Consider the following 15495-nt stretch of genomic DNA (forward strand, 5'->3'; position numbering starts at 1 on the left):
CCACCCCTTCCGCCCCCCGCTCGCCGCCCACAGGCAGGCGCAGCTGTCAATCACTCGCTCCCGCCCCGCCCTTTGGGTGCGCTATGCATGACGTCATGGCGCTCCGCGGGGGCTGCTGGGAGTTGTAGTCCGGAGGTGTCCCGTGAGACCGGCCCCGTGGGGGGAATCGGGGGGGCCCGGACAGGGTGGGGCGGAGGCGGACGGAGACTGAGCGGAGCCGGGGCTGGAAAAATAGAGCCTTTATTTCTCGGTGCTGCGGGGAGCGTGGGAGAGGCGGGGCGGAACAACACGAACTACAGCCGCGAAGGGGCGGCAGCGGCCGCGACCCCCGGGCAAACCGGAGACCCCACCGGAGACCCGTACACTGCCCCGCCACGTCCCACAGCCCCGGGAGACCCGAGCGGGGCTACATAAAAGGCCCGGAGGGCCAAGAGTATAAAACCGTATCAAAATCCTTGCGTGTGTCCGGAACGCGGCGTCCCGGGGGGCTCCGGGGGCACGGACCCCCGGCAGAGTAACCCGGAGCGGAGAGCCCCGGTGATCCCCGGGCAGAGTCACCCGGAGCGGAGAGCCCCGGTGATCCCCGGGAGCACGGATCCCCGGGGAGGCTCCCGCCGGTGCCCGCGGGGTCAGTGCGAGCTGGTGGAACCGGAGCGCGGCTGCGGGCGGGCGCGACACCAAGCGCCGGCCGAGCAACCGGGGAAGGAGCGGGCGGAGCGCGGCGGCAGCGGCGGCGGCGGCTGCGAGTCCGAGCCCCGGCGGGGGTCGGGGCCGTCCCCTCGCGGCGGGCGCGCCCCCTCGGTGCCCAGCCCGGGCTGCAGGGCGGCGGCGTGGGCAGAGCGGCTGCGGACCGGGCAGCGCTTGGCCCGGGGGCTGCCGGTGGGCGAGCTGAGCGAGCTGGGCGGCACCGGCGGCGAGGCGGGCACCGGGACGGCTGCGGGCAGGCGGCAGGGACAGGCAGGCGGGTGCGGGGTGCCCAGGTGAGCCTTGAGCAGCTCCATCATGCTCTGCAGCTGCCGGCTGAGGTGAGAAACCTCCTGGTTGAGGTGGTTGATCTGCAAGAGGACACACGGCAGTGAGCAGCGGCCGATGCCCGCGGGGTTTTTGGGGACATGCACCCACCTGTGGTCCCCAGCACACCTCCTGGTTGAGCCTGCTGATGTTCTGCTTTATCTGCTCTGCCTCCATCACCAGGGCTGGGCCACCGGGGTCAGTCCCTGCTGGGGAGGATGCAGACAGAGGTGGGATGCCGTGCCAACCCCTAGGGCTGGCACTTTGGCCTTGCCCAGCAGGGAAGCTCAGCCTGATCATAGGAAGTGTCAGAACTCAGTGCATTCCTCTGGGTGTCCAGAGTTGCCAGGACCCCACCAGAGACCCTGGCACGCAGCCCAGAACACCTGGGGATTTGATTTTGACCCCTGGAGTGTGTTACCAACTTTGTATGAGGACCTGAAAGTCGCACAGGTTTGAATGGTGTAGTAACAAGATGATCACAGGGTGAAGATGTAGATTTTGGGATTTTTTGGTATGGGGGTTTTGGGGACAAGATGGAGGAACTTGGGCGTGTCCAGCCTTTCTTCTTCTTCTTCTTGTTCTCCGTTTTCTGCAGTGATGTTGGCACTTTGGGACTGGTTTAGAGTAGAAGTGCACTGTCTGGCATGGGTGATAGGTATTGGGAATTAAGTGTAGATATGTTGTACATGGTTTGTGGTGCAGAGGGACAACACCACCTCGGGGGTGGTCAGAGTGCCTGTGGCTGCCCTGCTGAGCAGATCTCAGCTGGGCAGAAAGAAAATTTTATAGATAAGAATTGATAAACAAGCTCAAGACTGAAAACTGAAGAATCCAGACTCGTTCTTCAGCCGCGTGGGCCGAAGCAGAGACACCCTGCACATCCTGGGGCAGCAATTAACAACAGCGACCCGAGAAGGATGGAGTGCCCTGCTAAGCTCGACATGGCCAATAGGAAGAGTAGGCCTAGGTTGAGGTCTGCTAAGGAGAATGGAAGGGGCAGTGGGGTTCAGATTGAGATTGCTAGAAGTAAGGCTAGTATTGGGGTTGCAATGAATAAGATTGGGGATGATGTTGATGGTCGAATAGGCTCTTTGATAAATAGTTTTACTCCATCTGCTAGAGGTTGTAGGAGCCCGAAAGGGCCAATAATGTTTGGGCCCTTTCGGCCTTGTATGTAGCTGAGGATTTTGCGCTTTACTAGCGTGAGGAAGGCTGCTGCAATTCAGATTGGAAGGGCATAGGAGAGGGCTGTGATGAGGTTGATTAAGAGAGGGCAGTTAGTCATGGGGGATGGTTTGAGTTAAGCTAGGGAGAGGGTTTGAGGCTCTGAGTTAAATGAACCTACTACACTCCTGGCAGTACCTGAGCTGGGGGAGTCCCTTGCCGCACTCAGTGGCTCCATGCTGAAGCAGAAGGTTTGTGACTCCGAAGTGCCTCCGTTGTCTTCAATGCCATCCACGACCCTGGAGCAGGAGGGGGTGAGGGCTGCCCCGTGTCACCCCCTCTGTGCCAGCACCTGGGCAGCCTGGCTGGCAGGGATAACCCACCCGCGCATCCGCACCTACCTGGGGCTGAGGTCGGGCGGGCCGTACGAGTGCAGGGAGGGGATGAGCAGCTTGGCCGGCCTCCTGCCCACACCGCCGCCCCTCTCCAGCAGCCGGCTGTCCCTCCGGCACTGCGGAGAGGGGCTGCGGCTGCCGCGGGCCGGGGAGGGGCAGCTGTGCCGCAGGGCTGAGACCTGGCACAGCTCATCGCCCAGGAGGCTGCTCAGGGAACCGCGCCGCACCGAGCTGCTCAGAGCCGGCAGCAGCAGCTTGCGGCGGGAGCTGCTGGCAGGGGACTGCTGGAAGACCTCGTCGGGCTCCTCCTCATCCTCCACGATGGAGGGAAGGGGCTTCTCCGGGGCAGCGCCGCTCTCCGGACGAGGCTGCAGGAGGGGAGGAGGTCAGGACTTGTTGCATTGTGATTTCAGGGTCTCTCCCCTGATAATTCCCTGCCAGGTGTGTCAGCCACCTCTCCTTTCCCCTCCCAGCACTGTCTGGCAGTCCTGGCATTCCAGAAGGCATCAAGTGATTGGCAGAATTCAAAAGATGCCCTCTACCCCTGGGGACATTGGGCCATCCAGGTGTCATTTGTCCCTTGGGATCTCCCCTCCTGTACCTGGTTGGTGGCTCCCTACCCCTTCCCTGCCCCTCTCCCCCAGGTTAAAAGGAACAGCAACCACGGGCTCAGGGAGTTCTGTTGGAGCTGTTGCTGGATTCAGAGGCCAGAATAAAGCTCTGGATCCAAACCCTCCATCAGAACCGACTCCTTTCCTTCACCATCACCTTAAAGCTTCTCCACCAGAGGTAAACCTGAGGAGCAGACCCTCTTATGGGGGGAAGCTCCATCCCACCACCACCAGAGCTCCTGCAGGCCTGGACTTGTCCCCATGTGCCCAACTGCAGCACCCAGCCAGCCAAAAGTGTCTGTGGGGTGAAACACCACAGTGCCACTATTTGGTTCAGCAGCAAGGCCAGACAAGCTCAGGCACATCCCGATGGTTATATTGGCAATATTCCAATAAGGACTGGTCCCAGCCACAGCCACCCTTGCCCCATCCTTCCCCACAGCCTCGGCGAGGGACGAACCTGTGGCACCTGTGGCAGCCTCGGGGACCGGGAGTAGCGGCAGAGCCCCTGCGGGGAGAGCAGACGGTGCCAGCTGAGCAGCAGGAGAGAGCCCCTGCACAGCCCCTGCACGGCCCTCCCACACCACCACAGGGGGAAACTGGGTACCAGGGAGATGCTCCAGAGGAGCTCCAAGCCTCTCTCAGCAGAGCTGGGGGAGGTAAAGTGCAGCAGAGCCATTTCTGCAGCAGAACATCCCCCCTGGAGCCATCAGCATGACTAAACCCAGCTGCATGCTTCACTCCAGGGGGCTTTGCCTTGGCTATCTGTCCAGTTCTCTCCAACCCCATTTCCAGGCCTTCCATCTACCTCATCCTCCTGCACGGCAAAGGCTCTCTCTGCCAATTCCCTGGGTCGCACAGAGCCAGGACAGGACATACCTGCGTGCCAGGGTGGCAGAGCTGCAGCCCCTTCCCCAACCTTGCACCCTGAGTGCACAGACTGCCCTTCCACGGCCGTGCCCAGCCCCAGGGCCGCGAGCACAGCAAGGGGCTGAGCAGGGGGACACGCACCCACCTCCATCTCGCTGCCCTCGCGCAGGTTGAAGGTCAGGTCCTGGTGGATGTCAGCTGTGAACTTGCTGGCGTACTCAGGGTAGAGCTGCAGCACCTCACAGAGCCCCCGCAGGCCGATGTGCTGAAGGTCGCAGTAGGTCAGAGCCTTCACATCCGCGTTGGTCTTGATCACCTGGTCCGTTCTGCACAGGTCAGCTCCAATCAAATCCCCTTTGCCTGCAGGAGGGGCTGGGCTCAGTGACACGAGCCCCTCACTGACACAGACATTTTTATGAAAAATCCTTTCCTTAGGATTTTTCCTCCTGAGAACCTGAGAGGCCTCAGGAACAAAATGTAACCAATGGTTATCTGCTGCTGTGGAATGCAACAGGTGCATCTGGGATTGGTCTCATGTGCTTGTTTCTAATTAAAGGCCAATCACAGTCAGCTGACTCAGACTCTCTGTCCGAGCCACAAGCCTTTGTTATCATTCTTTCTTTTTCTATTCTTAGCTAGCCTTCTGATGAAATCCTTTCATCTATTATTTTAGTATAGTTTTAATATAATATTTATCATAAAATGATAAATCAAGCCTTCTGAAACATGGAGTCAGATCCTCATCTCTTCCCTCATCCTCAGACCCCTGTGAACACACACGGTCACACCCTCACCCCTCACCCTGGGGCAGAGCCCACGCCACCTGCCCTCACCCAGGATGGCCAGCACCACGTTGTCCTTCAGCACCTCCAGGGAGCCGGAGCAGACGAAGTAGTTGGCCTGCAAGGCGTCGCCCTGGCGCAGCAGGTACTCCCCCGGGGCACAGAAGGAGGTTTTGATGTGCAGGGACAGGGAGCGGAGGCAGCCCCGGCTGGCAGTCTCGAAGATGGGCAGCTGCAGGATGTCCTTGTTGAGGTGCATGGCCACGTCGGCACGCAGCTCGTCGGGGAAATCGTGGAGCAGCTGGGGACAGAGGAGCCGGGGTGTCACTCTGGTTTTTTAAAATTTTCTAAGCCTTCTGATGTTGACATTCTTACAGCAAGCTTTCTCACACACTTTCTGTAAATAACTCGTTGTTTTGCATTCCTTTATAGAAGGAGAAAAAGTTAATAGATTGTTAGCTTGTCCAGTGTCATTGGAGAGGTGGCACTGTCACCCTCCAATCAACTGTCACTCTTGGAAAACTATAAATGTTAGTCAGAAAATAAACTTCCCTTTTTCTTCACCTTGAGAACAGTGATGTGCGCTTGTGTTCTTTCGTGTCCTGTAGCGACACCGGGGCTGTGGGCACGAGGGGCAGGCAGCAGCTTTCCTGCAGCCCCAAGGGACAGGTTCCCCTCCAGCGTGGGGAATTTTGCTGCTGAGCTGCCCCAGCGTCTCAGCAGAGGTGGGCACTGTGGTAATCAGCTGTTTCTGCTCCATATGCCTGTCCTGCTCCCCGTGCTGGCAGCAATTTGCCCCAGAGCTGGTCCCTCCAGCACCACTCTGAGCTGGCCCTGCCAGTGTAGCAGGCTCCAAGCTTGCTATGGCCCCATGGAAGGCTGAGGCTTAACGATAGGAATTGCTGAGTTATGATGAAATAGCAAAATAAGATCCTGTCTTCTGCCTTTCGGACCCCAGCTTGTCTCTGCAACCCCACAGGTCACTTTCCCCTAACCCCTACTATTGGACAAGTTTGGATCCCTTTATACCCTATAAAAAGGGGCTGTTTTAGCCCATTCGGCAGAAGAAGAGCTGTCACTGGAACCCTTCACAGACTCCTCAATAAAACCATCACTGTGGAACCCCAGGACGTTTTCTTCTCCTCTTTCACATCTGCTTCCCAACTAGCCTGCAAGGCGCCTTAGCAAGCAAAGAGCTGGAATCCTAAGAGAGCTGATAATCACTAAAGAGCTGATATCCTTTGGGCTTGCTAAGGTAGCCAACGGCTACGAGCGGCCTGGGTACTCGGACACTCTGTCCCCAGGAAGGATTGAGTTATCTGGCCCGTGCTGCCTGCTCAGGAGCAAGATCAGCCCAGCAGGCAGTCGGGTTTATTCCAGCCCCACTGCTCCCCGGATAGGCGCAGGTTGGGGCTGGAGGGGGCTGGCCAAGCCCCACCAACACCTCCTACCTCATTAGCATCAATGCCGTTGTTCACCGACCAGGTGGTCTGGAAGTACTCCAGCATCCTCTGCTTGAGCTGCTGGGGCAGGTGGTGGACACGGATGAAGTCCTTGAGGTCCTTCATGCGGGTGTGGTAGAGCGAGCGGCGCGAGTACATGCGCTGGATGATGGCCGTGACATTGCCGAACACCACGGCGTGCATCAGCGCTGGGGGCAGGAGGGAGGGCAGCCTGATTGCTCCTCACATTTCTCCTCACAGAGAAAAGCAAGGCACAAAATTCCTCCCGAGAATATTATTCTGGGTTTCACATTCTCTGAACATCAGAGAAAGGAGAAACAATTCTTACCGTTTGCTGTGTTGCCTGTGTTTGTGCCAAAGTAGAATGCAATATGGAGATTGTTTACCCACAGTGATGGTGTGTGTGTGTGTGTGTGTGTGTCAGGACTGTTACTGACATTCATGAGTTTTGTGTGCAGTTGTGTGCAGAGTTGAGTGCTTGGCAGGTTCAGTTTAGATGTAATGTAACATAGTGTAATATAGTATAGAATAATATAATATAATAAAGTAATTCATTAGCCTTCTGATATCCATGGAGTCAGATGCATCGTTTCCCCCCTCCCCTCGAGGGAATATAGTGTAATACATATAATAATTATAGTAATTATAATAGTAATAACATAGTGTAATATAGTGTAACATAGTGTAATATAGTAATAATATAGTGCAATATAGTAATAGTGTAATATAGTACAGCAATATAGTATAGAATAATATAGTATAATAAAGTAATTCATTAGCCTTCTGATATCCATGGAGTCAGATGCATCATTGCCTCCATCCTCTCAAAGGAATATAGTGTAATATAGTAATAATATAGTGTAATATAGTAATAGTGTAATATTGTATAGAATAATATAGTATAATAAAGAAATTAATTAGCCTTCTGATATCCATGGAGTCAGATGCATCATTCTCTCCCCTCCTTGGGGGTGTCTGCAAAACTATACAGGGCAGCTGTGGGCACAGCATGGTGGGGGGACTGCTCCCCAAACCCAGCCCGGGGCTGTCTCTCAGGTCTCTCTCACAATCCCACCACTTCCCCCAGCGCCCTGCCAGGGACACAACCCTCTGGCAGCCCCAGGTGAGCGCCCTGCCCGGCCCCGCTGCCCGCCTCACCCCCAATGAGCATGGTGCAGATGGAGAAGATCTTCTCGGTGTCGGTGTTGGCACAAACATTCCCAAAGCCCACGCTGGTCAGGCTGCTGAGGGTGAAGTAGAGGGAGGCGATGTAGGCGCTGCGGATGGAGGGGCCTCCCAGCGAATTGTTGATGTAGGGAGCCTCCAGCCTCTTGCCCAGCTCGTGCAGCCAGCCTGCCAAGCACAGCCTGGGGTTAGCACTGCAGGAGCCAGCTGAGAGCGCTGCACCCCTGGCTCTGCTGACCCACAGCACAGGGAGGATCCCAGTGCCCCGAGCTGCCCCCAGCCCTCACTCACCGATGTCCCAGGTGCGGGGGTCGTTGCTCTCCAGCTCCTGGCGGCCGATGACGTACCAGATGCAGGCCATCCAGTGGGCCAGCAGGGCAAACATGGACATGAGCAGGGTCAGCACCATGGCGCTGTACTGCGAGTAGCGGTCCAGCTTCTGCAGCAGCCGCAGCAGCCGCAGCAGCCGCACCGTCTTCAGCAGGTGAACCAGCGAGGTCTGGGGGGCAGGCAGGGAGGGGAACCTGGGGTAGCTGCAGGCAGGGATGAAAAGGGACCCCAACACCACCCCTAGGGCAGGAACCCTTTGTGAACCCCACAGCTGCCAGGACGGTGATGGGGAGCAGGGCAAGGCAGAGGCAGCTCATCCCAACCAGCCTTGCAGCCCCGTGCCCAACACCCAGCAGGCAGCCAGGGTCGTGTGTTGCGGTGTGATGTCGTGGTTTGCCTCAGATAGCCCGGGTTTCTCCCTGAAGATTCCTTCCCCAGGTGTGTCAGTCACCTCTCCTTTCCCCTCCCAGCACTGTCTGTCAGTCCTGGCATTCCAGAAGGCATCGAGTGATTGGCAGAATTCAAAGGATGCCCTCTACCCCTGGGGCGACATTGGGCCATCCAGGTGTCATTTGTCCCTTGAGATTTCCGCCTCCCATACCTGGTTGGTGGCTCCCTACCCCTTCCCTGCCCCTCTCCCCGGGGTTCAAAGGAACAGCAACCACAGGGTCAGGGAGTTCTGTTGGAGCTGGTGCTGGATTCAGAGGCCTGTGGGCCAGAATAAAGCTCTGGATCCAAACCCTCCATTAGAACCGACTCCTTTCCTTCACCATCACCTTAAAGCTTCTCCGCCAGAGAGAAACCTGAGCTCCTGAATGTCTGGGTAAACAATTCTCCAAATCACTTGTCCCCATGTGCCCAGCTGCAGCATCCAGCCAGCCAAAGGTGTCTCTGGGGTGAGATCACCACAGTTTCCACCTTTTGGTCAAGCAGCAAGGGCCAGACAAGCTCAGGCACGTCCCATCCAACTATATTGGTAATTATTTCAATAGTCGTGGCGTGTCAGGGCACCAAGTACCCCCAGGAGACGTGGGTGCTGGAGAGGAGCAGGGAGGTGGGCAGCAGCTTTGCTGTCGAGGGCTGTGTTTGTGCCAGCAGCACTCACCACGGTCACGTTGAAGATGTAGAGCAGATCAAAGGGCAGAGCAGCAATCAGATCCACAAAGAACCAGGTGGCCACGTAGTGGATGCAGATGGAGCGAGGGTCGTACACAACCTGGCCCGACTGGCTGACGTATGTTGTCCGGAAGTTGAGGATGATATCTGCCCCACGAGAGCAGGACCAGCCCTCACCACCCCTCCTGTGGCTGGCAGAGCTAAGCCAGTGTCCACAGCCAGCATTGGTGTCACTTCTGGTGTGCCCCGGGCCAACAGCAGGGGCACAGCAATCCCATCTCCCCTCTTGTTCCAGATTGCAAGGCAAGATGTGTTCTATTACCAGCTGTATGGCAGCTGTCTTTTGTCAAAATTGTCTTTTGGGCAGTTTTCCTTATTTCTCTCTGAGTGACCACAATCACTCCTCCCTCCTGGGGAGACATCTGCTGATAACAGTTATGGAATGTCCCTGCATGGCTGATAAGAACTACAGCATCCCATTGGGAGATGTGAGCCCAGAGGGAGGAGCCAGGCATTCCTACCTGGATATAATCTGGAGATTCTGGAACACCAGCCAAGCATTCCTACCTGGCTATAATCTGGAGATTCTGGAACACCAGCCAAGCATTCCTGCCTGGATATAATCTGGATATTCTGGAACACCAGCACAGCTTCTCCAGTGGATTTCCCAGAGGAGCAGCAGCTGCCTCTGCCACTGGATCTTCAGAGGAAGAGACTGCACCTTTCTCCAGGATCCCTGCTCCAGCAGAACCAGCCCTGACACTGCAGGAGGGCTGCAGCCACAATTCCAATGGGACTGCTGCCAGAACCCTGACCCACAGGGTGTCAGGCTGGGTTCTGACTCTGTCAGTGTTGTTTTAGTTTGCTGCATTGTTTATTTCATCCTTTTATTTTCTTCCCTATTAAAGAACTGTTATTTCCTGCTCCCATATTTTTTTGCCTGAGAGCCCCCCTTAATTTAAAAATTATAGCAATTCGGAGGGGGGGGGAATTCATTTTCAAAAAAAAAAATTTTCTCCATTTCAGGGCAGGCTCCTGCCTTCCTTATCAGACTCCTGTCTTTCCAAACCAAGACACCTCTCCATCACCCCTGATCCCTGCCCCACATGTCCTGTACCCTGGATCAGTGCTCAGACCTACCCAGGATGAAGAGCATCTCCACGGCGATGTCGCTGACGATGGTGCTGCGGGCAGCTGACAGGCTGTCCTCCGTGCCCGTGAAGCAGACGTTGTAGGGGACAGTGATAGCCACGTAGAAGGTGGCCAGCAGGATCAGCCAGTCCCAGAGAGCCTTGAAGATGCTGTAGTGGAGCAGGATGAAGCGGGATTTCTGCACCGAGGCCACCTTGTACTCGGGGATGGACGGCTTGTTCTCAAACACGTTCTGCAGGGGCAAACGTGGGGTGGGACAGGGGTCATCCCACACAAGGGGTGAAGGCCACCACAGCCACCCCTTCCCCTGAGTCCTGCCAGCCAGCTGGCACCCCCTGATGCCAGGGTGATGACCCCCTTTTCCTGCACTGTGGGATGGGCACAGAACCCCTGATTGCAGCACATCAATTAATGCAATGTCATTGCTATTAACAGTGATCCCCTGGCAATGCCAGCTGCTGCCTGGAACCATCTCAGGTGCAGAGATGGTTTCAGACACATGGAATTCACATGCTGGGGCAGAGGAGGGGAGAGGTGACGGCAGTGCCAGGGCCATCCCACCCAAATCCCCAAAATTCAAGGCTGGTGCACTGCTACCCTTTGCCTGCTCATCAGCTCTGGGACCCAGCAGCTCTGAGACTCCCTCTCTGGCCCCACAACTGCAGGTGGTGCCCTGTACTGGGCACAGCAGCTGTGCAAAGGGGCTGGCACAGGACTGTACTCCACCTGGCAGCTCCACAGCTCTGGCGCCCTGGTAACAGCACTCCCTAGAGCCAGTGTGGCTGCGCTCAGAGCCAGCACTGGGGTTTCCTGACAGTGAATATATGAGGAGAGGCACAGCTCTGCCAGAGCTGCCAGCTCTGCTGTCTCAACAAGCAGCTCTGGGCACCCACTGGGTTCTCCTGCTGCCAACCAAACACAAGTGCAGCCTGGGTACAGCGTGGCTGCCAGAGCTGGGGGGAATTTCAGTACTTGGCAGGCCAGGCAGAGACGTGCATGGGAACAGCATCCCAGTGAGGCTGGGCTCTGCTCTCAGGAGAGCTGCTGCACTGCCAGCTCACCACATCCCCAGCACAGGAGGCACTGAGGGTCCCCCAGGTCCTTACACGGTTGATTTTCATCTCTCCACGGTCCCTCCGGACAAACTGGCTGCTGAGCTGGTGCAGCATGGTCCGGCCCTGCCTCCGTGCAGCCCTCAGGTGAGAGCTCCCAGGCTTCTTGCTCCTCTGCTTCTCACTCCTCTGCTTCTCTGCAGTGGACAAGGCATGCTGAGTTAGTGCTGTTCCCCACCAGGGAACAGGGAGCCCCTTTGCCCCGTGTCCACTGCTCACACTGCTCCCATTCTACAGCCACAGCTCACCCTCCTTCTTTTCACCAGGGCAGCTCCTGCCTCGGCTCTCTGTGATGTCCTTGAAGGAGAAGAGGAAGAGCACCACCTCCCCCTTTTCATTCTTGATGGGCATGATGTCCAGCAGGCACCAGAAGGCAGCTCCTGGGTGCAGGAGAGAGTTGGTGAGGGCAGGGCAGCTCCCTCACTGCTCAGCAGCTTCCCCCAGGCCATGTGGTCCAGGTTGCAAGGCAAGATGTGTTCTATTACCAGCTGTATGGCAGCTGTCTTTTGTCAAGTGGGCAGTTTGCCTTATCTCTCTCTGAGAGTGATCACAATCACTCCTCCCTCGGGAGGGGCCATCTGCTGATAACAGCTATGGAATGTCACTGCATGTCTGATAAGAACTGCAGCATCCCACTGGGAGATGTGAGCCCAGAGGGAGGAGCCAGGCATTCCTACCTGGATATAATCTGGAGATTCTGGAACACCAGCCAAGCATTCCTGCCTGGATATAATCTGGAGATTCTGGAACACCAGCCAAGCATTCCTGCCTGGATATAATCTGGAGATTCTGGAACACCAGCCAAGCATTCCTACCTGGATATAATCTGGAGATTCTGGAACACCAGCCAAGCATTCCTACCTGGCTATAATCTGGAGATTCTGGAACACCAGCACAGCTTCTGCACTGGATTTCCCAGAGGAGCAGCAGCTGCCTCTTGCCCTGGATCTTCAGAGGAAGAGACTGCACCTTTCTCCAGGATCCCTGCTCCAGCAGAACCAGCCCTGGCACTGCAGGAGGGCTGCAGCCACAATTCCAATGGGACTGTGCCAACACCCTGACCCACAGGGTGTCAGGCTGTGTTCTGACTCTGTCAGTGTTGTTTTAGTTTACTGCATTGTTTATTTCATCCTTTTATTTTCTTCCCTATTAAAGAACTGTTATTTCCTGTTCCCATATATTTTGCCTGAGAGCCCCTTAATTTAAAATTTATAGCAATTCAGAGGGGTGGGGAGGGTTCACATTCTCCATTTCAGGGCAGGTTCCTGCCTTCCTTATCAGACTCCTGTCTTTCCAAACCGAGACACCACGAGACCACGACTGGGCCAAATCCCAGCTGGAGCTGTGGCCAGTACCCAGCCCCACGTGCCACTCACCACTTTTTTTGTAGAAGCAGACCTCAGTCTGGTACTCCTGCCTGCTGTCCAGGGCCTTCTCAATGCCCTGCAGGGCGGGCTCGCTGGTGTCAGCCCCGCAGAGGAAGCGGCAGCTGCAGTTCTTCTGCATGACCTCGGTGCGCGCGAAGCCGGTGAGGTCGCAGAAGCCATCGGAGCAGTACACGATGGGGAAGCCACAGCGGCCCTGAGCATTTGCCAGGATGAAGTTGCTGTCTGAAAGGAGACACAGCTGCCCCCGAGGCCTTGGGGCCACCTCAGGGGGCACAAACAGCAGCCCAGCACTCACAGCCCTGCTCTGGGAGGTGAAACCAGAGCTCCATGTGGCTGCTGGTTGTCCCTAGATGCTCCCAGAGCTTGTTCGCCCCCTGTCCAGCCCAGGCAGGACCCCAGCCCTGTGTAGTGGAAGGGGAAGGAGGCTGGATCTGTCTCCTGGCCCCCATCGCCCACACGAGGCAGCTCACGCCTCCCCCTCACCATCTGCCACTCTGCCAGGGCTCAGGGAGCTTAGTGGGAGCAGCAGCTCCCAGCTGGGCGTGCCCAGCCCAGGGGTGCCCAGCTGTGGTGCTGAGATCCCCAGAGGTGTGGGGTGCTGAGAAACCAGCTGAGAGGGTGGGAGAAAAACCATCAAGGGCCAGCACCCAGGTGCCATCAGCCAGGGATGAACTGCAGCATCCTCATCCTCTCAGCAGCACAGAGACTCCCCAGCATCACCCAGCCCAGTGGTGGGAGGTGGCACCAGCCACAGCAGAGTGCTGCCAGCCCTGTGCCCTGCCCAGTCACAGAGGAGCTGTTCTGCCCCCCAGCCCTGCCCCACAGTGGGACAGAGGGGCTCATGTTAGCAGGGTGCCAAGGAAGAGGCTGTGCAGCTGGCACAGACTGTGGTGGAACCACGGGCAAAACAGGGTATTCCCAGCCCCAAATTGGTCTCTGGTTCTGCCCAGCACAGAACCCTTGTATCACACAGCCAGGATCAGGTGGATGTGCTCTGCCCCTCTCACAGAAGAAATGAGCCCACAGTGATGCCAGCACCCGCACACCATGGGCAGAGTGGTGCCAGGGCCAGGCAAAGGCAGCAAGAGGCTGTGGGAGGGAGGGGAGGCAACCCCAGGCAGCTCTGGCTGATGGAGGTGCCGTGGGGCCACCACAGCACAGCTCAGCCCAGGATTAGCTCGGAGAAGCAAAAATAGCCTGAAGCTGTGACTAAGGCCAGATTTTGGCTCTGGGAAGCCGGGATTATGGTGATATCCAGGATGTGTTATTAGAACAGAAAACAAGGGTTTGCATTTGGGAGTGGCTGGCTGAGCTGGAGGATGCGGCCCTGGCAGGCTGGCAGACCCCAGCCACAGTAGGCACTGTGCCTGGTTGGGTGCCCCGGGGCCCAGAGCTGCAGCTGCCTGGGACAGGCAGGGTTAACTCCCCACGGAGTATCACTGCCCTAAACCCCTCTCCATGGCAGATAAAGCCGATAAGAGGCACATCAAACCCGCAAAGCCCCGCACTGTTTAAAAGTGCCCGGCAGATGTGGTTGGGCAGCCTTGGACAGGGGACTGCCAGGGCACTGGAGGCAATGCCAGGCTCTCTGGGGCAAATTCCCAAGGTTTTGGTCCTGGTGTTGCAGGCAGTTTCCCTTGGAGAGCATGATCCATGAGCTCTGCCCCTCTGGAGGGACAGTGGGATCACCACCATGAGGCACATGTGGCTCTGCCCTGTCACCTCCAGGCACAGCTCAGACTGGGGAAGAGAGATTTCTCACACGTTGCAGCCCAAGGGTAACATCCCAAATTTCAGCTTCCCTGGGTAAATGACCCCCTGTGCCACCAGGGCTGCCCCGTGTCACTTCAGGCTCAGAGGCATCTCAGCATGGCAGCAAACACATGCTCAGAGTGCTCCAAGTGCCTCGATAGTGTCCTTCGAGGTGGCTGCAGGCTCCCAGTGCCATCTCCATGCCAATCATGCTCAGCAAGAGAGGAGATGCTCAGCCATGCAGGCAGCTGGCCTGGGACACACCTGCTGCAGGTGTTTTAGAGGGGAAGCTGAGATCAGTCATGAACACGGCCCATCCCTGGGTGGCTTCATGGTGCCAGCAGTGCTGGTGGCATGTGGTACCTGGGTATCACCCATCCCACCTTCAATCCATCCCGGCTTCAATCCATCCCACCTTCAATCCATCCCGGCTTCAATCCATCCCAGCTTCAATCCATCCCGGCCCGGCACACGGACACCGAGAGCAGCTCAGCGCCCGGGGACACCGGCACCACCCGGGCACGGGACAGGGGCCTGGGGATCCCGGCTCAGCCCGGGTCTGTTGAGACGACCGTGCCCTCTCCGGTGCTCCCGCAGGCACCGGGATCTGTCCCTGGTGCTGAGCGCGGCTGCGGCGACACCGAGCGGCACCGGCAGCGGGGGCGGCCCGGGACACGGGCACAGGGAGTACCGAAGCACCGAGCCCAATACGGGGCGGTCCCGTTACAGCGCGTTGGTGGCCGTGGCACACCGGATCAGCGGGGCCGGGCGATCCCCGTCCCGTTCGCCGTCTCCTACCGAGCACCGGCTTCCCCCACCCAGTTTCCCCCCATGGCCCCTCCCCGGTCCCGTCCCAGCCCTACGTGTGCCATCGAAGCGGGTGGCGATGGTGTCCAGGAAGGTGTTCTGCGGCGCCAGCAGCCCCTTCATCACCGGCATCGTCCCGCCCCACCGGCCGGGCTGCCTCCGCCGCCCCCTGCCCCTCCGCAGCACCGCGGGCTGATCCCGGCCCGCCCGGGGCTCCCGCCCCGCCCCCGCCCCGCCCCGGCACCGGGAGGGGCCTCGGCACCGTCGAGCACCCGCGGGCACGGCGGGCTGGCCTGGGGGGGCTCGGGAGCCGCCGCACCGGGAGGCCCCGGGAGCTGCCCGGCCACGGGAGCC

General features: G+C 57.9%; 1 protein-coding gene across 2 annotated transcripts; it reads right to left on the reverse strand.

The window, feature by feature from the left end:
• Positions 1–224: 224 nt before the first annotated feature.
• KCNH4 (potassium voltage-gated channel subfamily H member 4) lies at positions 225–15302 on the reverse strand. Of its 2 annotated transcripts, none has more exons than XM_066566855.1 (16): positions 15198–15302; positions 12571–12804; positions 11443–11574; positions 11189–11331; positions 10071–10314; positions 8920–9077; positions 7776–7812; positions 7458–7652; positions 6288–6487; positions 4888–5137; positions 4200–4414; positions 3645–3692; positions 2580–2941; positions 2377–2477; positions 1141–1220; positions 225–1055 (listed from the first exon to the last, which is right to left on the reverse strand). In XM_066566855.1, exons 1-16 carry the CDS (start codon positions 15271–15273, stop codon positions 630–632), a joined length of 2901 nt encoding a protein of 966 aa, XP_066422952.1. In that variant the 5' UTR covers positions 15274–15302; the 3' UTR covers positions 225–629. The 2 variants fall into 2 exon arrangements, with proteins under 2 accessions (XP_066422952.1, XP_066422950.1); XM_066566853.1 differs by having other exon boundaries at positions 7776–7983.
• Positions 15303–15495: the final 193 nt, after the last annotated feature.

Source organism: Molothrus aeneus, chromosome 28, assembly GCF_037042795.1.
Source record: "Molothrus aeneus isolate 106 chromosome 28, BPBGC_Maene_1.0, whole genome shotgun sequence".
Lineage (NCBI taxonomy): Eukaryota > Metazoa > Chordata > Aves > Passeriformes > Icteridae > Molothrus > Molothrus aeneus.